General features: G+C 55.2%; 2 protein-coding genes and 1 long non-coding RNA gene across 3 annotated transcripts in view; 1 reads left to right on the plus strand and 2 right to left on the minus strand.

Moving 5' to 3' along the window:
* Window positions 1-22,392, plus strand: part of LOC145529707 (uncharacterized) — a 1,704,434-nt gene that overhangs the window by 502,072 nt on the left and 1,179,970 nt on the right. The window contains exons 64-66 of the long non-coding RNA XR_014071296.1: window positions 2,398-2,509; window positions 10,043-10,154; window positions 17,686-17,797. This is a non-coding gene — a long non-coding RNA (uncharacterized LOC145529707). The remainder of the gene's footprint in view (window positions 1-2,397; window positions 2,510-10,042; window positions 10,155-17,685; window positions 17,798-22,392) is intronic.
* On the minus strand, window positions 12,195-14,002 carry LOC145529669 (uncharacterized). The gene is made up of 3 exons (XM_081550269.1): window positions 13,810-14,002; window positions 13,098-13,410; window positions 12,195-12,847 (listed from the first exon to the last, which is right to left on the minus strand). Exons 1-3 carry the CDS (start codon window positions 13,942-13,944, stop codon window positions 12,219-12,221), a joined length of 1,077 nt encoding a protein of 358 aa, XP_081406395.1. The 5' UTR covers window positions 13,945-14,002; the 3' UTR covers window positions 12,195-12,218.
* On the minus strand, window positions 19,061-21,645 carry LOC145529622 (uncharacterized). The gene is made up of 3 exons (XM_081550216.1): window positions 21,453-21,645; window positions 20,741-21,053; window positions 19,061-20,490 (listed from the first exon to the last, which is right to left on the minus strand). The coding sequence occupies exons 1-3, from the start codon at window positions 21,585-21,587 to the stop codon at window positions 19,862-19,864; spliced, it is 1,077 nt and encodes a 358-aa protein (XP_081406342.1). The 5' UTR covers window positions 21,588-21,645; the 3' UTR covers window positions 19,061-19,861.

The raw sequence follows: 22,392 nt of genomic DNA on the forward strand, positions 1-22,392 counted from the left end.
ACCTACGCTTCTTTCTAGCTATCTCAAGACATCAGTCTTTAGGGTGAGGTTTTTCCCCGATATTGAGGTGGTGTGAGATCAAAACCAATAGCGTTCTTCAGATGTAGCTGTCTGGTTTTCCCATGGCCATTTATTGAAGAGGCTTTCTTGTTCCCATTTGGATATTCTCCCCTTCTGTGTCAGAGATGAGTTGACCATGGATGCCGGGGTTTGTTTCTGGACCCTCAACTTTATTCCATCGATCTGGATCTGTGTGTGTTGTTGTATTCCCAATAGCATACTGTCCTGCTGCTGCCGCTGCGGCTAAGTCACTTCAGTCGTGTCTGACTCTGCGCGACCCCATGGCCTGCAGCCTACCAGGCTCCTCCGTCCAGGGCATTTTCCAGGCAAGAGTACTGGCGTGGGTCGCCATCGCCTTCTCCGATACGCTCCTGAGGATCCTAGTTTGGTCGTCTAATTTCCTTTCACACAACCTTGGATGTCCGTATCGGGGCTTTTTCGTCGGATTCTATTGACAATTTAGGCTCTTTTCTGTTTCCGTAACCCCTTTTGCAGTTCTTTGTTCGGTGCGACAATGCATTGGCATTTTGGGAGGAATAGCATCCAAGCTGTGGATTGCCTTGTGGGGCTGTGACATCATTTTCCCAATAGGAATTCTTTCAAGCCCTGAGCACAGCTTCTCTTTCCAGTGATTGGTGTGGGCTTGATCTTCCTTCTTCCATCTCTCGCCGTTTTGTGAGAACAGGTCCTTCCTTCCCTTCTGGGTTAGATGGACTCGTGGGTATCACTTCAGTGCATGGCATTGTCAGTGGGGGTGATAATTCCCTTCTCATTGGAAGACTTTGCTGTGAGTATTAGAAATGCAAGTGATTTCTCTTCCCCTTCCTCCCTGTCCATCTCTCAGAGCCACCGGGAAACAGAGGCCTCATCCAGGGTCACACAGGCCTGAGGGAGTGCAACTAGACTGTTGTTTCTTCAGGCCCTCCGTGCTGGACATCATCCGGGATACTCTGTGTGTGTCTTCCTCAGTCTGGTGTCCCTTCAGACCTTTCCCTAGTTTTCACAGGCTTGTTGTGTTGGTGTTCTTTGTCTGTTTGGAGACACATCCTTGAGAAGCTTTGTGTTTCCACTCATTCGTCTCGCGATGTATGACCTGTCTTTTGCTTTTGTAATGAGGTCTTTCCCACAGTAGATATCTTTGATTTTGCAAAGTCCACTGTATTCTCTGGGTTGTTTTGTGGACTGCCTTTTAGTTTTGTGTGTGAAGACTCAAAGCACGTGTCCGGTTTCTGCTCATTGTTCTTCTAGATTTGTGACAAGTTTTCATGGAAACTTTGTCTAGGGATAACTGGAAGTGAACTCGGTGTAAGGTGTCAAGTCTCCATCTCCATTCATGTCATGCCCTGCAGTTTCCAATTCCCTGTTCCTGAGTGGTTTTGGAGACCTTGTGGGAAGTTTGGTTGCATGGGAGTTTGCATTTCCACCTTGAGTAGATTCCCACTGTTCTGCCCTCAGGGACACTGTCAAGGGGGAGTGAGGAGCAGCCTGCACTTCCAGCAGTGACCACACGGTGGGGCGAGTGCTGCTCTCCCCTCTGGGAGCCCCAGGCCACAGGCATCCCAGTGAGGAGCCAGCTCTGTGCTCGGCTGAAAGGAGTTAGACTCTCAGGAGCCTCTGAGCCCTTGCCTTTGGATCACCCAGGGTGGGCATTTACTGTGACAGAAAAAAATTGCCCTGAATTCCATGGACGGAAGAGCCTGGCTGTGTAGAGTTCGTGAGTTGCCGTGAATCAGACACAACTGAGGACACAAAAACTCAATAGACTAAAACACTTTTGGGGGGTGGGGGGAGTGAAAGGGGGTGATGTGGGGTTTTTTTGTCGTATATAATAGCCAAGGGAAATCTAGTTTAAACCTAAATTCACATAGATGGGAAAGGTATAGCTCTCCGTCACCCTATTAAAAAAAAAAAAAACTACTTAACTTTTCTGAAAGTTTATTTAGTAGCTTCCTTGAGCAGTTCATTGTGAAGCATTTTTTTTTTTTTTTTCTGTGACATCGGCCTCATTAAAAAGTACGGTTTGCCTTTACTGGATAATTTTGTTCATTGGTTTGTTAGGGAATCTTGGTAATATTTGAGTTTCCTGGGGAGCATGGTCACATGACCTGGCCCTGGCCAATCGGTGCGTTCCACCTCCCTGGCCACTGTGATTGGCTCCGGACTGGGGCAGTGCCCAATCGGGGCCCAGGGCCGGGCCTCACGTTGGAAGCCAGGGGAAGACGAGCTCTCGTCCTGCTGGGGTAGGGGAAGGGGTGGGGCCGGGGGAGGTCAGGCTCCAGCAGTGGGAGGGGCTTGAGGTCCGCCTGCGGCAGTTGGTGACCTTCCTGCTCCCCTCAGGGCAGAGCCGCCGGCCTGAGAATGAGGGCGCTGCTGAGCCCAGGGGCTGGGATGGCCCGTTGCTGCTGTGGTCCCAGAGCTCCACCCGAGACCTGACGGAGGCCGTCTGCCCGTGAGTCCTCTCCCGCTTGTCTGTCAGCTTGTTTGAACCATGCTGGGTTTTCTGCCCAGCCGGCTAAGGGGAGTCCCTGGAAATGCAAGGGTGTGGGTTTTGGCAGACTTCAGGGAAGACATGCCAGATGAGCCTGGGAGACTCCAGCTTAATCTGGATTCAGGAGATATCTCTTCGGGCCAGCTAGTAATTGTAGGATAAGCCTAATGAGTCTTCACAGGATGAAGAGAGTAACGTGCCAAGGTAGCAATCGATGTCCTCATTCGAGAGGATGATGAAGCTGGTGCTCAGAGAAGGGGGGAACTTGGCCACAGCCAGGAGGTGTGCACCCAGACGGAACCCCCAGATCCGGCCATTTGAGCTCAGGGAGGCCACTGGTGTGGCTTGTCCCTGTGGCAGGGGCCGAGGCACGCAGCCCACCCTGATTCCTGCGGGGGCCTGACTTGGGAAGTGCCATCTGGTAGCTTTGAGACTCACCAAACCAAATTGCACTGGAGAGAGGAAGGACACCTTCCTTCATCCACCCCCCACCCCCGCCGGATTCCCACATACCCTGACCCCTTTCTCTGGATTTCGGAGCCATTTCCAGAGTCCCGCTCATATGACCTCATTCGAAGTGCACTGTGGACGAGCTGCCATCTGCAGCTGCTACCACAGCAGCCAAGGGCTTTATCTCCCGAGTACCTCCCTTCCTTTGGAACTTGGGGGCCCTCTACTCCCCACTTGCACACCACAGACCTTTGCTGAGGATTGTGGGGACCCTCACTCAGTTTGCAGCACGTTGTAGCCATCCCTGTCCTCTCAATACCTCCCTTGCAACTCAGCTTGTGAGCTCCTTTGGAGCAGCGTGGCCCACCTGGCTGCAACGGCAGAGACACAGCTGACAGTGAAACAACAGCTTCGATCTGACAGCCGGAAAGCTCTGTCAAAAGGGACCTCCCTCTTCACACCGTAGAGGCTGTAGGAGCCGCCAGGGTTTGGGAACCAGTGCTGGGGCCAAAATGACTCCACAGCTGTTTTCCTTCCTGGGGAGGGTTCTGGCTCGAGTGGGAATGGCTCAAGTCTCCTAAGGTTCTGAAAGCCCACTGTGTGCAGATTCACGGTACACAGAGAGGAGAAGGTGGAGTCCTGCCCTGGAGGTGGTCACAGCTCACGGATGAGCCAGGCAGGCAGGCAGGCAGGCAGGGCATGAGAACACCTGAGCTGCCTTCATGAGTGAGTGGTGTGGGGGCAGAGGAAGAGAAGCCGGTCTGCTCCCTCATGTGGTGCCCAGGGCAGGTTGTCCCCAGAGGAAACCCTTACGACGGTGAGGACTCTCACTGCTGTTTCCCAAGGGGTTCCGTCGGTGCGTGTCTTCCCCGGAGCGGTCAGGCCGTCTCTAAAGTACACTGGCCATGGGCATTGCCTCTCCTTGGAACTTCCCATGTGTTTCTCTTTTGTATGGAACAGTGATTTTTCTAGAGGGGTTCTGGGCCACAAGGTTGTTGGGTCATTTGCTAGCCTTCTGTCGTGAAGAACGCTTTCCTGGGCGTTGGGGTGGTTTGTTGTTCCAGCTCCCTTTCTTGGCTTCTTTTGGGAGCTGGTGCAACAAGAGGAGCTCAGCCTCTGCCTTCTGGCTGAGATGTCACCCTTCAAACAGCAATGCCTGCCTGGAGATAATGATGGCATTTGCCAAAAGGGCTTCGTTTGGCACATGATATCTTGAAAGGACGTACACCGTCCTTTCAGCTATCAAAGGCTAGTTCAAATGACATAAAAATGAGAACTCTCCAATGGAGTCTTACAGTAGGTGGAGAGTCCGAAAAAAACTCCTTCAGTCATCTCACTGAGAGTCATTGATTGGGGACACCAAGAATATAGGAAGGAATGCAGAAAGAAAAGATGAAATTGTGGTCAGGATCGGGGGGAGGGATGAACAGGGCCTGCTTGCCTTGAACCCAGGCTTTGTTGGCGGGTGGGGCATAAAGATCGAACGGGTCTGAAACTACAGAGTGGTGATGGTAACACCGTATCACCAGAGTTACACAACAGTGTCCCAAATTGCAACAATGATGAAAAAGTTTACTAATCCCAACTTAACCAACAAAAATAGACGAAACCATACAAAAAGTAAAACATCACCAGAAAGGTGGAAACAAACCAAATGCAAAGCAGCTCAGGGGAAAGGAACTCCATGTCCCCTGGGGGCAGACCGAGTTGCCGGCGTCCACGGTGAGCAGACAGGGATGGAGGCTGCAGAGCCGACCGCTCCCCTGGACATGGTGTTTCCGGCAAGGGCTCTGGGTCTCTGTCCAGAGCGGGGGCTCGTTCTTCCTGCAGGGGCGGGTGAGTCATCGTCGGCGTCTGGGTGTTGCGCGGGAGCCAGGGCAGGCTCTCCCTGCCGAGGCGGTGACTCCTCCTCTGCCTCGGGTTCTCCTGCCAAAGCCCGAGCAGGTACAGGTGCACGTGGAGGTGGAGGTTCTGGCTGAGGGGGTGGGACATCAGTGCCTGGGGCTGGGGGTCCTGCAGGCACGGAAATCCGATCTGCCCGGTGTGCTGGCCAGTACCCAGCTGGCCTGGTGTCTCTGCGAGGGCAAGGCTCGGTTCTCCATCTGCCCTCGGTGGATCCCTGGGTCCTGCACCTGGAGCCACCACCTCTGTAGGCACAGGTCTAGGAAGTGGAGCCTGGTTCCAGTTGGAGGCCAGTGCTAGAGCTGGGGGAGAAGCAAAGTTTGCCCACAGACCAGCCTTGGCATGTGCGTATCCCGGGACAGAAAGCTTCCAAGAGATTCCGAAAGAATACCCAGGGTTGGATGTCTTTTGGGACTGAAGTGTGCAAGATGGGGGTGGGGGTGTGAGGCCAGCGCTTGCTGCAGGCCCAGCAGCATCTTTCGGGGACTCGTCCCTGTGTAGCTCAGCACCCCCTCCCCACACACTCCCGTGCACCAGCCCCAGCGTCCTTACCTCTGTGCTCTGGCGTGCTGGGCTCCAGGTCCTCCTGCTGCCTCAGAGGCCGGGGTTCTCGGGACTCTGGGTCGGAGCCGGGTGTGCTGAGCTCCGTGGCAGCCTCAGACTGGGCCGCCGGGTGTATCCTGGGCGGTGTCTCGGCAGCAGGCCTTCCCCGCCTCCGCTTCGCCCCCGGTGGGGCTGATGCCTCCGTGGGCACGCTCACCTGGAGCCTGCACTGGGCCTCACGGGCGGGGGGTTGGTGCTCCGACCCCTCCCTCCGGGAGGTGGACGGGGTGTCCCCGTCCTCGGCCTCATCACGTGGGAAGCTCTGCAACGACAGTGACCGTCAGCCAGCCGTGCTGGGAGTTTTCCGAGCTGGGCCTGGCCAGTGGAGCCGCTGCTTCTGCCTGCTCGAACTTCTCTTCCCAGAAGGGTCAGAGACGTGTGTCTGCTCAGATCCCCACCCGGGAGGAAAGAGACCCACCTGAGGGTGTGAGGTCAGCCTGGGCGGCCGGCCCTGCCCGCACTGTTCCCATCCCAGCCAGCCTGATCTCCCCTGGGGTGTGGACACAACTTGTCCGCAGGCTTCTGACCCCACATCCGCCTGGACTTCCTTGAGGGAGACACACCCCGAGAAACCCGCATCCACACACACAGGCAAAGGACCCGCTGTTTCCGGGTGGCATGGGAGAGGTGGCCTGGCCCGGCCTGGGGCTCCCCGTGTTACCTTTCTGTTTCTCCGGGCAGAGGGCCAGAGGCCTCTCGGGGGTGCCCTGAGCCAACGTCGACAGGGTGCCCACGCACACTGCCTGTGAGCTCTCCTGAGGCCCCGGCCTCTGGGCAGGGGCAAACAGCAGAACATCCTGGCAGCAAGAGATCTGGCTGGGGGCTCCTCTCCGCTCTGGAGGCCTGGATACCCGGGTTGCGGGTTCTGTTGGGTTCTGTTGCCGGCAGGTGACATCATTTCCTGGGGTTCGTGCTGAGGTCCCTTCCCCAAAACTTCCCAAGGGAATCTCTGGGTTTCTGACTGCTCGACCACCCCCCTTAGGCCATGTGCAGACACATTGACAGCCACACAGCCCAGCCCACAGCCCTGGGGAGGCCTGGGTGCAGCCAGGGCCTGAGCTCCGAGGACCCCGCTGCTCTCAGACCAGGCTCCTTCTTCTCATAAGTGGTGTGGCCCTGGACAAGCATATGCCCCTCAGGGTTTCCCCAGTCTCTCCATCTGCAGAGTGGGGGTCATTCTCCCATCTGTTTCCTAGGTCTGTCGGCCTACGAGCAGCTCCATGCCTCTCCACCTGGGGCCGATATCACGTGGAGCTTGTGCGCTGAGACTTCAGAAAGAAAGACTCCATCCAGGGCTGACACAGCACAGAATGGGGCAGAACGAGGCCTGGATGCGCCGTGGTACCCAGGAAAAGGCACTGCCCCTCCTGACTGTTTTGAGACCCCACATCCAAGTTGGAGGCCCGAAAGGAAGACTCGAAGGTCTCCCTCTCTTATAGAAAAGAGTAGCCAACTTTCTGGTCCTCTGTTTCCATTGAGATTCTGTTCAAGTGTCCCAGCTCGGCTTCTGCGGGTGGCTGAGCTTCTAATGGCTCCCTGCGTTCTTGTCTTTTCCTCTCCAAACCTTCCGTCCTTTTCCCCCTTCTGGGGTGGATGGGCGCTGTCATTGCTTCTACCTTCGAGACAGATTGATGAAAAGTCTGGACCATCGACTCCTTTCCTCTCTTTGGTTCCGTGTCTCTCTCTGGCTGTGTCCCTCTCTTTTCCTTTCTCGATTCAGTCTGTGTCTTCCTCTTTCTCTCTCGTGTGTGGATGGATGGATGCTAGGAATGCACATGTATATGATTAGATGAGGGTTATGTTTTAGGGATGGGTTAGAGGGAGAGAAAGGCTTTAGGTCGGAGTTGGTCATGGGGGAAGGGTCAAGGGTGGTGGTGGTGTTTCTTGGAATCTGAGTGCTGTGCATTCTTCGTCTCTTTCCATATGAACCCCTTCTCAGATACACCACTTGCAAGGAGTCTCTCATGTTCCGTTTCCTATCTTTTGCATCTGTGAATGCTTAGCTTCTCTGTTGTGAAGAGGTTCCATTGGATGGAAACCCATTGGTGTACTTCGTTTCCCTCTTTCCCTTACTTGAAGAGACCCATTTCTACCTCCGCCCAGCAAATGGCAAGGAGACTCTGATGTTAAGGAGCCTTTGACCTACGCTTCTTTCTAGCTATCTCAAGACATCAGTCTTTAGGGTGAGGTTTTTCCCCGATATTGAGGTGGTGTGAGATCAAAACCAATAGCGTTCTTCAGATGTAGCTGTCTGGTTTTCCCATGGCCATTTATTGAAGAGGCTTTCTTGTTCCCATTTGGATATTCTCCCCTTCTGTGTCAGAGATGAGTTGACCATGGATGCCGGGGTTTGTTTCTGGACCCTCAACTTTATTCCATCGATCTGGATCTGTGTGTGTTGTTGTATTCCCAATAGCATACTGTCCTGCTGCTGCCGCTGCGGCTAAGTCACTTCAGTCGTGTCTGACTCTGCGCGACCCCATGGCCTGCAGCCTACCAGGCTCCTCCGTCCAGGGCATTTTCCAGGCAAGAGTACTGGCGTGGGTCGCCATCGCCTTCTCCGATACGCTCCTGAGGATCCTAGTTTGGTCGTCTAATTTCCTTTCACACAACCTTGGATGTCCGTATCGGGGCTTTTTCGTCGGATTGTATTGACAATTTAGGCTCTTTTCTGTTTCCGTAACCCCTTTTGCAGTTCTTTGTTCGGTGCGACAATGCATTGGCATTTTGGGAGGAATAGCATCCAAGCTGTGGATTGCCTTGTGGGGCTGTGACATCATTTTCCCAATAGGAATTCTTTCAAGCCCTGAGCACAGCTTCTCTTTCCAGTGATTGGTGTGGGCTTGATCTTCCTTCTTCCATCTCTCGCCGTTTTGTGAGAACAGGTCCTTCCTTCCCTTCTGGGTTAGATGGACTCGTGGGTATCACTTCAGTGCATGGCATTGTCAGTGGGGGTGATAATTCCCTTCTCATTGGAAGACTTTGCTGTGAGTATTAGAAATGCAAGTGATTTCTCTTCCCCTTCCTCCCTGTCCATCTCTCAGAGCCACCGGGAAACAGAGGCCTCATCCAGGGTCACACAGGCCTGAGGGAGTGCAACTAGACTGTTGTTTCTTCAGGCCCTCCGTGCTGGACATCATCCGGGATACTCTGTGTGTGTCTTCCTCAGTCTGGTGTCCCTTCAGACCTTTCCCTAGTTTTCACAGGCTTGTTGTGTTGGTGTTCTTTGTCTGTTTGGAGACACATCCTTGAGAAGCTTTGTGTTTCCACTCATTCGTCTCGCGATGTATGACCTGTCTTTTGCTTTTGTAATGAGGTCTTTCCCACAGTAGATATCTTTGATTTTGCAAAGTCCACTGTATTCTCTGGGTTGTTTTGTGGACTGCCTTTTAGTTTTGTGTGTGAAGACTCAAAGCACGTGTCCGGTTTCTGCTCATTGTTCTTCTAGATTTGTGACAAGTTTTCATGGAAACTTTGTCTAGGGATAACTGGAAGTGAACTCGGTGTAAGGTGTCAAGTCTCCATCTCCATTCATGTCATGCCCTGCAGTTTCCAATTCCCTGTTCCTGAGTGGTTTTGGAGACCTTGTGGGAAGTTTGGTTGCATGGGAGTTTGCATTTCCACCTTGAGTAGATTCCCACTGTTCTGCCCTCAGGGACACTGTCAAGGGGGAGTGAGGAGCAGCCTGCACTTCCAGCAGTGACCACACGGTGGGGCGAGTGCTGCTCTCCCCTCTGGGAGCCCCAGGCCACAGGCATCCCAGTGAGGAGCCAGCTCTGTGCTCGGCTGAAAGGAGTTAGACTCTCAGGAGCCTCTGAGCCCTTGCCTTTGGATCACCCAGGGTGGGCATTTACTGTGACAGAAAAAAATTGCCCTGAATTCCATGGACGGAAGAGCCTGGCTGTGTAGAGTTCGTGAGTTGCCGTGAATCAGACACAACTGAGGACACAAAAACTCAATAGACTAAAACACTTTTGGGGGGTGGGGGGAGTGAAAGGGGGTGATGTGGGGTTTTTTTGTCGTATATAATAGCCAAGGGAAATCTAGTTTAAACCTAAATTCACATAGATGGGAAAGGTATAGCTCTCCGTCACCCTATTAAAAAAAAAAAAAAAAAACTACTTAACTTTTCTGAAAGTTTATTTAGTAGCTTCCTTGAGCAGTTCATTGTGAAGCATTTTTTTTTTTTTTCTGTGACATCGGCCTCATTAAAAAGTACGGTTTGCCTTTACTGGATAATTTTGTTCATTGGTTTGTTAGGGAATCTTGGTAATATTTGAGTTTCCTGGGGAGCATGGTCACATGACCTGGCCCTGGCCAATCGGTGCGTTCCACCTCCCTGGCCACTGTGATTGGCTCCGGACTGGGGCAGTGCCCAATCGGGGCCCAGGGCCGGGCCTCACGTTGGAAGCCAGGGGAAGACGAGCTCTCGTCCTGCTGGGGTAGGGGAAGGGGTGGGGCCGGGGGAGGTCAGGCTCCAGCAGTGGGAGGGGCTTGAGGTCCGCCTGCGGCAGTTGGTGACCTTCCTGCTCCCCTCAGGGCAGAGCCGCCGGCCTGAGAATGAGGGCGCTGCTGAGCCCAGGGGCTGGGATGGCCCGTTGCTGCTGTGGTCCCAGAGCTCCACCCGAGACCTGACGGAGGCCGTCTGCCCGTGAGTCCTCTCCCGCTTGTCTGTCAGCTTGTTTGAACCATGCTGGGTTTTCTGCCCAGCCGGCTAAGGGGAGTCCCTGGAAATGCAAGGGTGTGGGTTTTGGCAGACTTCAGGGAAGACATGCCAGATGAGCCTGGGAGACTCCAGCTTAATCTGGATTCAGGAGATATCTCTTCGGGCCAGCTAGTAATTGTAGGATAAGCCTAATGAGTCTTCACAGGATGAAGAGAGTAACGTGCCAAGGTAGCAATCGATGTCCTCATTCGAGAGGATGATGAAGCTGGTGCTCAGAGAAGGGGGGAACTTGGCCACAGCAAGGAGGTGTGCACCCAGACGGAACCCCCAGATCCGGCCATTTGAGCTCAGGGAGGCCACTGGTGTGGCTTGTCCCTGTGGCAGGGGCCGAGGCACGCAGCCCACCCTGATTCCTGCGGGGGCCTGACTTGGGAAGTGCCATCTGGTAGCTTTGAGACTCACCAAACCAAATTGCACTGGAGAGAGGAAGGACACCTTCCTTCATCCACCCCCCACCCCCGCCGGATTCCCACATACCCTGACCCCTTTCTCTGGATTTCGGAGCCATTTCCAGAGTCCCGCTCATATGACCTCATTCGAAGTGCACTGTGGACGAGCTGCCATCTGCAGCTGCTACCACAGCAGCCAAGGGCTTTATCTCCCGAGTACCTCCCTTCCTTTGGAACTTGGGGGCCCTCTACTCCCCACTTGCACACCACAGACCTTTGCTGAGGATTGTGGGGACCCTCACTCAGTTTGCAGCACGTTGTAGCCATCCCTGTCCTCTCAATACCTCCCTTGCAACTCAGCTTGTGAGCTCCTTTGGAGCAGCGTGGCCCACCTGGCTGCAACGGCAGAGACACAGCTGACAGTGAAACAACAGCTTCGATCTGACAGCCGGAAAGCTCTGTCAAAAGGGACCTCCCTCTTCACACCGTAGAGGCTGTAGGAGCCGCCAGGGTTTGGGAACCAGTGCTGGGGCCAAAATGACTCCACAGCTGTTTTCCTTCCTGGGGAGGGTTCTGGCTCGAGTGGGAATGGCTCAAGTCTCCTAAGGTTCTGAAAGCCCACTGTGTGCAGATTCACGGTACACAGAGAGGAGAAGGTGGAGTCCTGCCCTGGAGGTGGTCACAGCTCACGGATGAGCCAGGCAGGCAGGCAGGCAGGCAGGGCATGAGAACACCTGAGCTGCCTTCATGAGTGAGTGGTGTGGGGGCAGAGGAAGAGAAGCCGGTCTGCTCCCTCATGTGGTGCCCAGGGCAGGTTGTCCCCAGAGGAAACCCTTACGACGGTGAGGACTCTCACTGCTGTTTCCCAAGGGGTTCCGTCGGTGCGTGTCTTCCCCGGAGCGGTCAGGCCGTCTCTAAAGTACACTGGCCATGGGCATTGCCTCTCCTTGGAACTTCTCATGTGTTTCTCTTTTGTATGGAACAGTGATTTTTCTAGAGGGGTTCTGGGCCACAAGGTTGTTGGGTCATTTGCTAGCCTTCTGTCGTGAAGAACGCTTTCCTGGGCGTTGGGGTGGTTTGTTGTTCCAGCTCCCTTTCTTGGCTTCTTTTGGGAGCTGGTGCAACAAGAGGAGCTCAGCCTCTGCCTTCTGGCTGAGATGTCACCCTTCAAACAGCAATGCCTGCCTGGAGATAATGATGGCATTTGCCAAAAGGGCTTCGTTTGGCACATGATATCTTGAAAGGACGTACACCGTCCTTTCAGCTATCAAAGGCTAGTTCAAATGACATAAAAATGAGAACTCTCCAATGGAGTCTTACAGTAGGTGGAGAGTCCGAAAAAAACTCCTTCAGTCATCTCACTGAGAGTCATTGATTGGGGACACCAAGAATATAGGAAGGAATGCAGAAAGAAAAGATGAAATTGTGGTCAGGATCGGGGGGAGGGATGAACAGGGCCTGCTTGCCTTGAACCCAGGCTTTGTTGGCGGGTGGGGCATAAAGATCGAACGGGTCTGAAACTACAGAGTGGTGATGGTAACACAGTATCACCAGAGTTACACAACAGTGTCCCAAATTGCAACAATGATGAAAAAGTTTACTAATCCCAACTTAACCAACAAAAATAGACGAAACCATACAAAAAGTAAAACATCACCAGAAAGGTGGAAACAAACCAAATGCAAAGCAGCTCAGGGGAAAGGAACTCCATGTCCCCTGGGGGCAGACCGAGTTGCCGGCGTCCACGGTGAGCAGACAGGGATGGAGGCTGCAGAGCCGACCGCTCCCCTGGACATGGTGTTTCCGGCAAGGGCTCTGGGTCTCTGTCCAGAGCGGGGGCTCGTTCTTCCTGCAGGGGCGGGTGAGTCATCGTCGGCGTCTGGGTGTTGCGCGGGAGCCAGGGCAGGCTCTCCCTGCCGAGGCGGTGACTCCTCCTCTGCCTCGGGTTCTCCTGCCAAAGCCCGAGCAGGTACAGGTCCACGTGGAGGTGGAGGTTCTGGCTGAGGGGGTGGGACATCAGTGCCTGGGGCTGGGGGTCCTGCAGGCACGGAAATCCGATCTGCCCGGTGTGCTGGCCAGTACCCAGCTGGCCTGGTGTCTCTGCGAGGGCAAGGCTCGGTTCTCCATCTGCCCTCGGTGGATCCCTGGGTCCTGCACCTGGAGCCACCACCTCTGTAGGCACAGGTCTGGGAAGTGGAGCCTGGTTCCAGTTGGAGGCCAGTGCTAGAGCTGGGGGAGAAGCAAAGTTTGCCCACAGACCAGCCTTGGCATGTGCGTATCCCGGGACAGAAAGCTTCCAAGAGATTCCGAAAGAATACCCAGGGTTGGATATCTTTTGGGACTGAAGTGTGCAAGATGGGGGTGGGGGTGTGAGGCCAGCGCTTGCTGCAGGCCCAGCAGCATCTTTCGGGGACTCGTCCCTGTGTAGCTCAGCACCCCCTCCCCACACACTCCCGTGCACCAGCCCCAGCGTCCTTACCTCTGTGCTCTGGCGTGCTGGGCTCCAGGTCCTCCTGCTGCCTCAGAGGCCGGGGTTCTCGGGACTCTGGGTCGGAGCCGGGTGTGCTGAGCTCCGTGGCAGCCTCAGACTGGGCCGCCGGGTGTATCCTGGGCGGTGTCTCGGCAGCAGGCCTTCCCCGCCTCCGCTTCGCCCCCGGTGGGGCTGATGCCTCCGTGGGCACGCTCACCTGGAGCCTGCACTGGGCCTCACGGGCGGGGGGTTGGTGCTCCGACCCCTCCCTCCGGGAGGTGGACGGGGTGTCCCCGTCCTCGGCCTCATCACGTGGGAAGCTCTGCAACGACAGTGACCGTCAGCCAGCCGTGCTGGGAGTTTTCCGAGCTGGGCCTGGCCAGTGGAGCCGCTGCTTCTGCCTGCTCGAACTTCTCTTCCCAGAAGGGTCAGAGACGTGTGTCTGCTCAGATCCCCACCCGGGAGGAAAGAGACCCACCTGAGGGTGTGAGGTCAGCCTGGGCGGCCGGCCCTGCCCGCACTGTTCCCATCCCAGCCAGCCTGATCTCCCCTGGGGTGTGGACACAACTTGTCCGCAGGCTTCTGACCCCACATCCGCCTGGGCTTCCTTGAGGGAGACACACCCCGAGAAACCCGCATCCACACACACAGGCAAAGGACCCGGTGTTTCCGGGTGGCATGGGAGAGGTGGCCTGGCCCGGCCTGGGGCTCCCCGTGTTACCTTTCTGTTTCTCCGGGCAGAGGGCCAGAGGCCTCTCGGGGGTGCCCTGAGCCAACGTCGACAGGGTGCCCACGCACACTGCCTGTGAGCTCTCCTGAGGCCCCGGCCTCTGGGCAGGGGCAAACAGCAGAACATCCTGGCAGCAAGAGATCTGGCTGGGGGCTCCTCTCCGCTCTGGAGGCCTGGATACCCGGGTTGCAGGTTCTGTTGGGTTCTGTTGCCGGCAGGTGACATCATTTCCTGGGGTTCGTGCTGAGGTCCCTTCCCCAAAACTTCCCAAGGGAATCTCTGGGTTTCTGACTGCTCGACCACCCCCCTTAGGCCATGTGCAGACACATTGACAGCCACACAGCCCAGCCCACAGCCCTGGGGAGGCCTGGGTGCAGCCAGGGCCTGAGCTCCAAGGACCCCGCTGCTCTCAGACCAGGCTCCTTCTTCTCATAAGTGGTGTGGCCCTGGACAAGCATATGCCCCTCAGGGTTTCCCCAGTCTCTCCATCTGCAGAGTGGGGGTCATTCTCCCATCTGTTTCCTAGGTCTGTCGGCCTACGAGCAGCTCCATGCCTCTCCACCTGGGGCCGATATCACGTGGAGCTTGTGCGCTGAGACTTCAGAAAGAAAGACTCCATCCAGGGCTGACACAGCACAGAATGGGGCAGAACGAGGCCTGGATGCGCCGTGGTACCCAGGAAAAGGCACTGCCCCTCCTGACTGTTTTGAGACCCCACATCCAAGTTGGAGGCCCGAAAGGAAGACTCGAAGGTCTCCCTCTCTTATAGAAAAGAGTAGCCAACTTTCTGGTCCTCTGTTTCCATTGAGATTCTGTTCAAGTGTCCCAGCTCGGCTTCTGCGGGTGGCTGAGCTTCTAATGGCTCCCTGCGTTCTTGTCTTTTCCTCTCCAAACCTTCCGTCCTTTTCCCCCTTCTGGGGTGGATGGGCGCTGTCATTGCTTCTACCTTCGAGACAGATTGATGAAAAGTCTGGACCATCGACTCCTTTCCTCTCTTTGGTTCCGTGTCTCTCTCTGGCTGTGTCCCTCTCTTTTCCTTTCTCGATTCAGTCTGTGTCTTCCTCTTTCTCTCTCGTGTGTGGATGGATGGATGCTAGGAATGCACATGTATATGATTAGATGAGGGTTATGTTTTAGGGATGGGTTAGAGGGAGAGAAAGGCTTTAGGTCGGAGTTGGTCATGGGGGAAGGGTCAAGGGTGGTGGTGGTGTTTCTTGGAATCTGAGTGCTGTGCATTCTTCGTCTCTTTCCATATGAACCCCTTCTCAGATACACCACTTGCAAGGAGTCTCTCATGTTCCGTTTCCTATCTTTTGCATCTGTGAATGCTTAGCTTCTCTGTTGTGAAGAGGTTCCATTGGATGGAAACCCATTGGTGTACTTCGTTTCCCTCTTTCCCTTACTTGAAGAGACCCATTTCTACCTCCGCCCAGCAAATGGCAAGGAGACTCTGATGTTAAGGAGCCTTTGACCTACGCTTCTTTCTAGCTATCTCAAGACATCAGTCTTTAGGGTGAGGTTTTTCCCCGATATTGAGGTGGTGTGAGATCAAAACCAATAGCGTTCTTCAGATGTAGCTGTCTGGTTTTCCCATGGCCATTTATTGAAGAGGCTTTCTTGTTCCCATTTGGATATTCTCCCCTTCTGTGTCAGAGATGAGTTGACCATGGATGCCGGGGTTTGTTTCTGGACCCTCAACTTTATTCCATCGATCTGGATCTGTGTGTGTTGTTGTATTCCCAATAGCATACTGTCCTGCTGCTGCCGCTGCGGCTAAGTCACTTCAGTCGTGTCTGACTCTGCGCGACCCCATGGCCTGCAGCCTACCAGGCTCCTCCGTCCAGGGCATTTTCCAGGCAAGAGTACTGGCGTGGGTCGCCATCGCCTTCTCCGATACGCTCCTGAGGATCCTAGTTTGGTCGTCTAATTTCCTTTCACACAACCTTGGATGTCCGTATCGGGGCTTTTTCGTCGGATTGTATTGACAATTTAGGCTCTTTTCTGTTTCCGTAACCCCTTTTGCAGTTCTTTGTTCGGTGCGACAATGCATTGGCATTTTGGGAGGAATAGCATCCAAGCTGTGGATTGCCTTGTGGGGCTGTGACATCATTTTCCCAATAGGAATTCTTTCAAGCCCTGAGCACAGCTTCTCTTTCCAGTGATTGGTGTGGGCTTGATCTTCCTTCTTCCATCTCTCGCCGTTTTGTGAGAACAGGTCCTTCCTTCCCTTCTGGGTTAGATGGACTCGTGGGTATCACTTCAGTGCATGGCATTGTCAGTGGGGGTGATAATTCCCTTCTCATTGGAAGACTTTGCTGTGAGTATTAGAAATGCAAGTGATTTCTCTTCCCCTTCCTCCCTGTCCATCTCTCAGAGCCACCGGGAAACAGAGGCCTCATCCAGGGTCACACAGGCCTGAGGGAGTGCAACTAGACTGTTGTTTCTTCAGGCCCTCAGTGCTGGACATCATCCGGGATACTCTGTGTGTGTCTTCCTCAGTCTGGTGTCCCTTCAGACCTTTCCCTAGTTTTCACAGGCTTGTTGTGTTGGTGTTCTTTGTCTGTTTGGAGACACATCCTTGAGAAGCTTTGTGTTTCCACTCATTCGTCTCGCGATGTATGACCTGTCTTTTGCTTTTGTAATGAGGTCTTTCCCACAGTAGATATCTTTGATTTTGCAAAGTCCACTGTATTCTCTGGGTTGTTTTGTGGACTGCCTTTTAGTTTTGTGTGTGAAGACTCAAAGCACGTGTCCGGTTTCTGCTCATTGTTCTTCTAGATTTGTGACAAGTTTTCATGGAAACTTTGTCTAGGGATAACTGGAAGTGAACTCGGTGTAAGGTGTCAAGTCTCCATCTCCATTCATGTCATGCCCTGCAGTTTCCAATTCCCTGTTCCTGAGTGGTTTTGGAGACCTTGTGGGAAGTTTGGTTGCATGGGAGTTTGCATTTCCACCTTGAGTAGATTCCCACTGTTCTGCCCTCAGGGACACTGTCAAGGGGGAGTGAGGAGCAGCCTGCACTTCCAGCAGTGACCACACGGTGGGGCGAGTGCTGCTCTCCCCTCTGGGAGCCCCAGGCCACAGGCATCCCAGTGAGGAGCCAGCTCTGTGCTCGGCTGAAAGGAGTTAGACTCTCAGGAGCCTCTGAGCCCTTGCCTTTGGATCACCCAGGGTGGGCATTTACTGTGACAGAAAAAAATTGCCCTGAATTCCATGGACGGAAGAGCCTGGCTGTGTAGAGTTCGTGAGTTGCCGTGAATCAGACACAACTGAGGACACAAAAACTCAATAGACTAAAACACTTTTGGGGGGTGGGGGGAGTGAAAGGGGGTGATGTGGGGTTTTTTTGTCGTATATAATAGCCAAGGGAAATCTAGTTTAAACCTAAATTCACATAGATGGGAAAGGTATAGCTCTCCGTCACCCTATTAAAAAAAAAAAAAAAACTACTTAACTTTTCTGAAAGTTTATTTAGTAGCTTCCTTGAGCAGTTCATTGTGAAGCATTTTTTTTTTTTTTCTGTGACATCGGCCTCATTAAAAAGTACGGTTTGCCTTTACTGGATAATTTTGTTCATTGGTTTGTTAGGGAATCTTGGTAATATTTGAGTTTCCTGGGGAGCATGGTCACATGACCTGGCCCTGGCCAATCGGTGCGTTCCACCTCCCTGGCCACTGTGATTGGCTCCGGACTGGGGCAGTGCCCAATCGGGGCCCAGGGCCGGGCCTCACGTTGGAAGCCAGGGGAAGACGAGCTCTCGTCCTGCTGGGGTAGGGGAAGGGGTGGGGCCGGGGGAGGTCAGGCTCCAGCAGTGGGAGGGGCTTGAGGTCCGCCTGCGGCAGTTGGTGACCTTCCTGCTCCCCTCAGGGCAGAGCCGCCGGCCTGAGAATGAGGGCGCTGCTGAGCCCAGGGGCTGGGATGGCCCGTTGCTGCTGTGGTCCCAGAGCTCCACCCGAGACCTGACGGAGGCCGTCTGCCCGTGAGTCCTCTCCCGCTTGTCTGTCAGCTTGTTTGAACCATGCTGGGTTTTCTGCCCAGCCGGCTAAGGGGAGTCCCTGGAAATGCAAGGGTGTGGGTTTTGGCAGACTTCAGGGAAGACATGCCAGATGAGCCTGGGAGACTCCAGCTTAATCTGGATTCAGGAGATATCTCTTCGGGCCAGCTAGTAATTGTAGGATAAGCCTAATGCGTCTTCACAGGATGAAGAGAGTAACGTGCCAAGGTAGCAATCGATGTCCTCATTCGAGAGGATGATGAAGCTGGTGCTCAGAGAAGGGGGGAACTTGGCCACAGCAAGGAGGTGTGCACCCAGACGGAACCCCCAGATCCGGCCATTTGAGCTCAGGGAGGCCACTGGTGTGGCTTGTCCCTGTGGCAGGGGCCGAGGCACGCAGCCCACCCTGATTCCTGCGGGGGCCTGACTTGGGAAGTGCCATCTGGTAGCTTTGAGACTCACCAAACCAAATTGCACTGGAGAGAGGAAGGACACCTTCCTTCATCCACCCCCCACCCCCGCCGGATTCCCACATACCCTGACCCCTTTCTCTGGATTTCGGAGCCATTTCCAGAGTCCCGCTCATATGACCTCATTCGAAGTGCACTGTGGACGAGCTGCCATCTGCAGCTGCTACCACAGCAGCCAAGGGCTTTATCTCCCGAGTACCTCCCTTCCTTTGGAACTTGGGGGCCCTCTACTCCCCACTTGCACACCACAGACCTTTGCTGAGGATTGTGGGGACCCTCACTCAGTTTGCAGCACGTTGTAGCCATCCCTGTCCTCTCAATACCTCCCTTGCAACTCAGCTTGTGAGCTCCTTTGGAGCAGCGTGGCCCACCTGGCTGCAACGGCAGAGACACAGCTGACAGTGAAACAACAGCTTCGATCTGACAGCCGGAAAGCTCTGTCAAAAGGGACCTCCCTCTTCACACCGTAGAGGCTGTAGGAGCCGCCAGGGTTTGGGAACCAGTGCTGGGGCCAAAATGACTCCACAGCTGTTTTCCTTCCTGGGGAGGGTTCTGGCTCGAGTGGGAATGGCTCAAGTCTCCTAAGGTTCTGAAAGCCCACTGTGTGCAGATTCACGGTACACAGAGAGGAGAAGGTGGAGTCCTGCCCTGGAGGTGGTCACAGCTCACGGATGAGCCAGGCAGGCAGGCAGGCAGGCAGGGCATGAGAACACCTGAGCTGCCTTCATGAGTGAGTGGTGTGGGGGCAGAGGAAGAGAAGCCGGTCTGCTCCCTCATGTGGTGCCCAGGGCAGGTTGTCCCCAGAGGAAACCCTTACGACGGTGAGGACTCTCACTGCTGTTTCCCAAGGGGTTCCGTCGGTGCGTGTCTTCCCCGGAGCGGTCAGGCCGTCTCTAAAGTACACTGGCCATGGGCATTGCCTCTCCTTGGAACTTCCCATGTGTTTCTCTTTTGTATGGAACAGTGATTTTTCTAGAGGGGTTCTGGGCCACAAGGTTGTTGGGTCATTTGCTAGCCTTCTGTCGTGAAGAACGCTTTCCTGGGCGTTGGGGTGGTTTGTTGTTCCAGCTCCCTTTCTTGGCTTCTTTTGGGAGCTGGTGCAACAAGAGGAGCTCAGCCTCTGCCTTCTGGCTGAGATGTCACCCTTCAAACAGCAATGCCTGCCTGGAGATAATGATGGCATTTGCCAAAAGGGCTTCGTTTGGCACATGATATCTTGAAAGGACGTACACCGTCCTTTCAGCTATCAAAGGCTAGTTCAAATGACATAAAAATGAGAACTCTCCAATGGAGTCTTACAGTAGGTGGAGAGTCCGAAAAAAACTCCTTCAGTCATCTCACTGAGAGTCATTGATTGGGGACACCAAGAATATAGGAAGGAATGCAGAAAGAAAAGATGAAATTGTGGTCAGGATCGGGGGGAGGGATGAACAGGGCCTGCTTGCCTTGAACCCAGGCTTTGTTGGCGGGTGGGGCATAAAGATCGAACGGGTCTGAAACTACAGAGTGGTGATGGTAACACCGTATCACCAGAGTTACACAACAGTGTCCCAAATTGCAACAATGATGAAAAAGTTTACTAATCCCAACTTAACCAACAAAAATAGACGAAACCATACAAAAAGTAAAACATCACCAGAAAGGTGGAAACAAACCAAATGCAAAGCAGCTCAGGGGAAAGGAACTCCATGTCCCCTGGGGGCAGACCGAGTTGCCGGCGTCCACGGTGAGCAGACAGGGATGGAGGCTGCAGAGCCGACCGCTCCCCTGGACATGGTGTTTCCGGCAAGGGCTCTGGGTCTCTGTCCAGAGCGGGGGCTCGTTCTTCCTGCAGGGGCGGGTGAGTCATCGTCGGCGTCTGGGTGTTGCGCGGGAGCCAGGGCAGGCTCTCCCTGCCGAGGCGGTGACTCCTCCTCTGCCTCGGGTTCTCCTGCCAAAGCCCGAGCAGGTACAGGTGCACGTGGAGGTGGAGGTTCTGGCTGAGGGGGTGGGACATCAGTGCCTGGGGCTGGGGGTCCTGCAGGCACGGAAATCCGATCTGCCCGGTGTGCTGGCCAGTACCCAGCTGGCCTGGTGTCTCTGCGAGGGCAAGGCTCGGTTCTCCATCTGCCCTCGGTGGATCCCTGGGTCCTGCACCTGGAGCCACCACCTCTGTAGGCACAGGTCTGGGAAGTGGAGCCTGGTTCCAGTTGGAGGCCAGTGCTAGAGCTGGGGGAGAAGCAAAGTTTGCCCACAGACCAGCCTTGGCATGTGCGTATCCCGGGACAGAAAGCTTCCAAGAGATTCCGAAAGAATACCCAGGGTTGGATATCTTTTGGGACTGAAGTGTGCAAGATGGGGGTGGGGGTGTGAGGCCAGCGCTTGCTGCAGGCCCAGCAGCATCTTTCGGGGACTCGTCCCTGTGTAGCTCAGCACCCCCTCCCCACACACTCCCGTGCACCAGCCCCAGCGTCCTTACCTCTGTGCTCTGGCGTGCTGGGCTCCAGGTCCTCCTGCTGCCTCAGAGGCCGGGGTTCTCGGGACTCTGGGTCGGAGCCGGGTGTGCTGAGCTCCGTGGCAGCCTCAGACTGGGCCGCCGGGTGTATCCTGGGCGGTGTCTCGGCAGCAGGCCTTCCCCGCCTCCGCTTCGCCCCCGGTGGGGCTGATGCCTCCGTGGGCACGCTCACCTGGAGCCTGCACTGGGCCTCACGGGCGGGGGGTTGGTGCTCCGACCCCTCCCTCCGGGAGGTGGACGGGGTGTCCCCGTCCTCGGCCTCATCACGTGGGAAGCTCTGCAACGACAGTGACCGTCAGCCAGCCGTGCTGGGAGTTTTCCGAGCTGGGCCTGGCCAGTGGAGCCGCTGCTTCTGCCTGCTCGAACTTCTCTTCCCAGAAGGGTCAGAGACGTGTGTCTGCTCAGATCCCCACCCGGGAGGAAAGAGACCCACCTGAGGGTGTGAGGTCAGCCTGGGCGGCCGGCCCTGCCCGCACTGTTCCCATCCCAGCCAGCCTGATCTCCCCTGGGGTGTGGACACAACTTGTCCGCAGGCTTCTGACCCCACATCCGCCTGGACTTCCTTGAGGGAGACACACCCCGAGAAACCCGCATCCACACACACAGGCAAAGGACCCGGTGTTTCCGGGTGGCATGGGAGAGGTGGCCTGGCCCGGCCTGGGGCTCCCCGTGTTACCTTTCTGTTTCTCCGGGCAGAGGGCCAGAGGCCTCTCGGGGGTGCCCTGAGCCAACGTCGACAGGGTGCCCACGCACACTGCCTGTGAGCTCTCCTGAGGCCCCGGCCTCTGGGCAGGGGCAAACAGCAGAACATCCTGGCAGCAAGAGATCTGGCTGGGGGCTCCTCTCCGCTCTGGAGGCCTGGATACCCGGGTTGCGGGTTCTGTTGGGTTCTGTTGCCGGCAGGTGACATCATTTCCTGGGGTTCGTGCTGAGGTCCCTTCCCCAAAACTTCCCAAGGGAATCTCTGGGTTTCTGACTGCTCGACCACCCCCCTTAGGCCATGTGCAGACACATTGACAGCCACACAGCCCAGCCCACAGCCCTGGGGAGGCCTGGGTGCAGCCAGGGCCTGAGCTCCGAGGACCCCGCTGCTCTCAGACCAGGCTCCTTCTTCTCATAAGTGGTGTGGCCCTGGACAAGCATATGCCCCTCAGGGTTTCCCCAGTCTCTCCATCTGCAGAGTGGGGGTCATTCTCCCATCTGTTTCCTAGGTCTGTCGGCCTACGAGCAGCTCCATGCCTCTCCACCTGGGGCCGATATCACGTGGAGCTTGTGCGCTGAGACTTCAGAAAGAAAGACTCCATCCAGGGCTGACACAGCACAGAATGGGGCAGAACGAGGCCTGGATGCGCCGTGGTACCCAGGAAAAGGCACTGCCCCTCCTGACTGTTTTGAGACCCCACATCCAAGTTGGAGGCCCGAAAGGAAGACTCGAAGGTCTCCCTCTCTTATAGAAAAGAGTAGCCAACTTTCTGGTCCTCTGTTTCCATTGAGATTCTGTTCAAGTGTCCCAGCTCGGCTTCTGCGGGTGGCTGAGCTTCTAATGGCTCCCTGCGTTCTTGTCTTTTCCTCTCCAAACCTTCCGTCCTTTTCCCCCTTCTGGGGTGGATGGGCGC

This window comes from Giraffa tippelskirchi, chromosome 12 (genome assembly GCF_054371585.1).
Source record: "Giraffa tippelskirchi isolate mGirTip1 chromosome 12, T2T-mGirTip1v1.2.pri, whole genome shotgun sequence".
NCBI lineage: Eukaryota > Metazoa > Chordata > Mammalia > Artiodactyla > Giraffidae > Giraffa > Giraffa tippelskirchi.

Coding starts and splice junctions, on each gene's coding strand:
- LOC145529669 (XM_081550269.1), bottom strand. CDS start 13,944: ATGTTCTGCTGTTTGCCCCTGCCCAGAGGCCGGGGCCTCAGGAGAGCT. Junction 13,411..13,809: donor CTGCCCGGAGAAACAGAAAG/GTAACACGGGGA, acceptor CTGTCGTTGCAG/AGCTTCCCACGTGATGAGGC. Junction 12,848..13,097: donor CAGCACGCCAGAGCACAGAG/GTAAGGACGCTG, acceptor CTTCTCCCCCAG/CTCTAGCACTGGCCTCCAAC.
- LOC145529622 (XM_081550216.1), bottom strand. CDS start 21,587: ATGTTCTGCTGTTTGCCCCTGCCCAGAGGCCGGGGCCTCAGGAGAGCT. Junction 21,054..21,452: donor CTGCCCGGAGAAACAGAAAG/GTAACACGGGGA, acceptor CTGTCGTTGCAG/AGCTTCCCACGTGATGAGGC. Junction 20,491..20,740: donor CAGCACGCCAGAGCACAGAG/GTAAGGACGCTG, acceptor CTTCTCCCCCAG/CTCTAGCACTGGCCTCCAAC.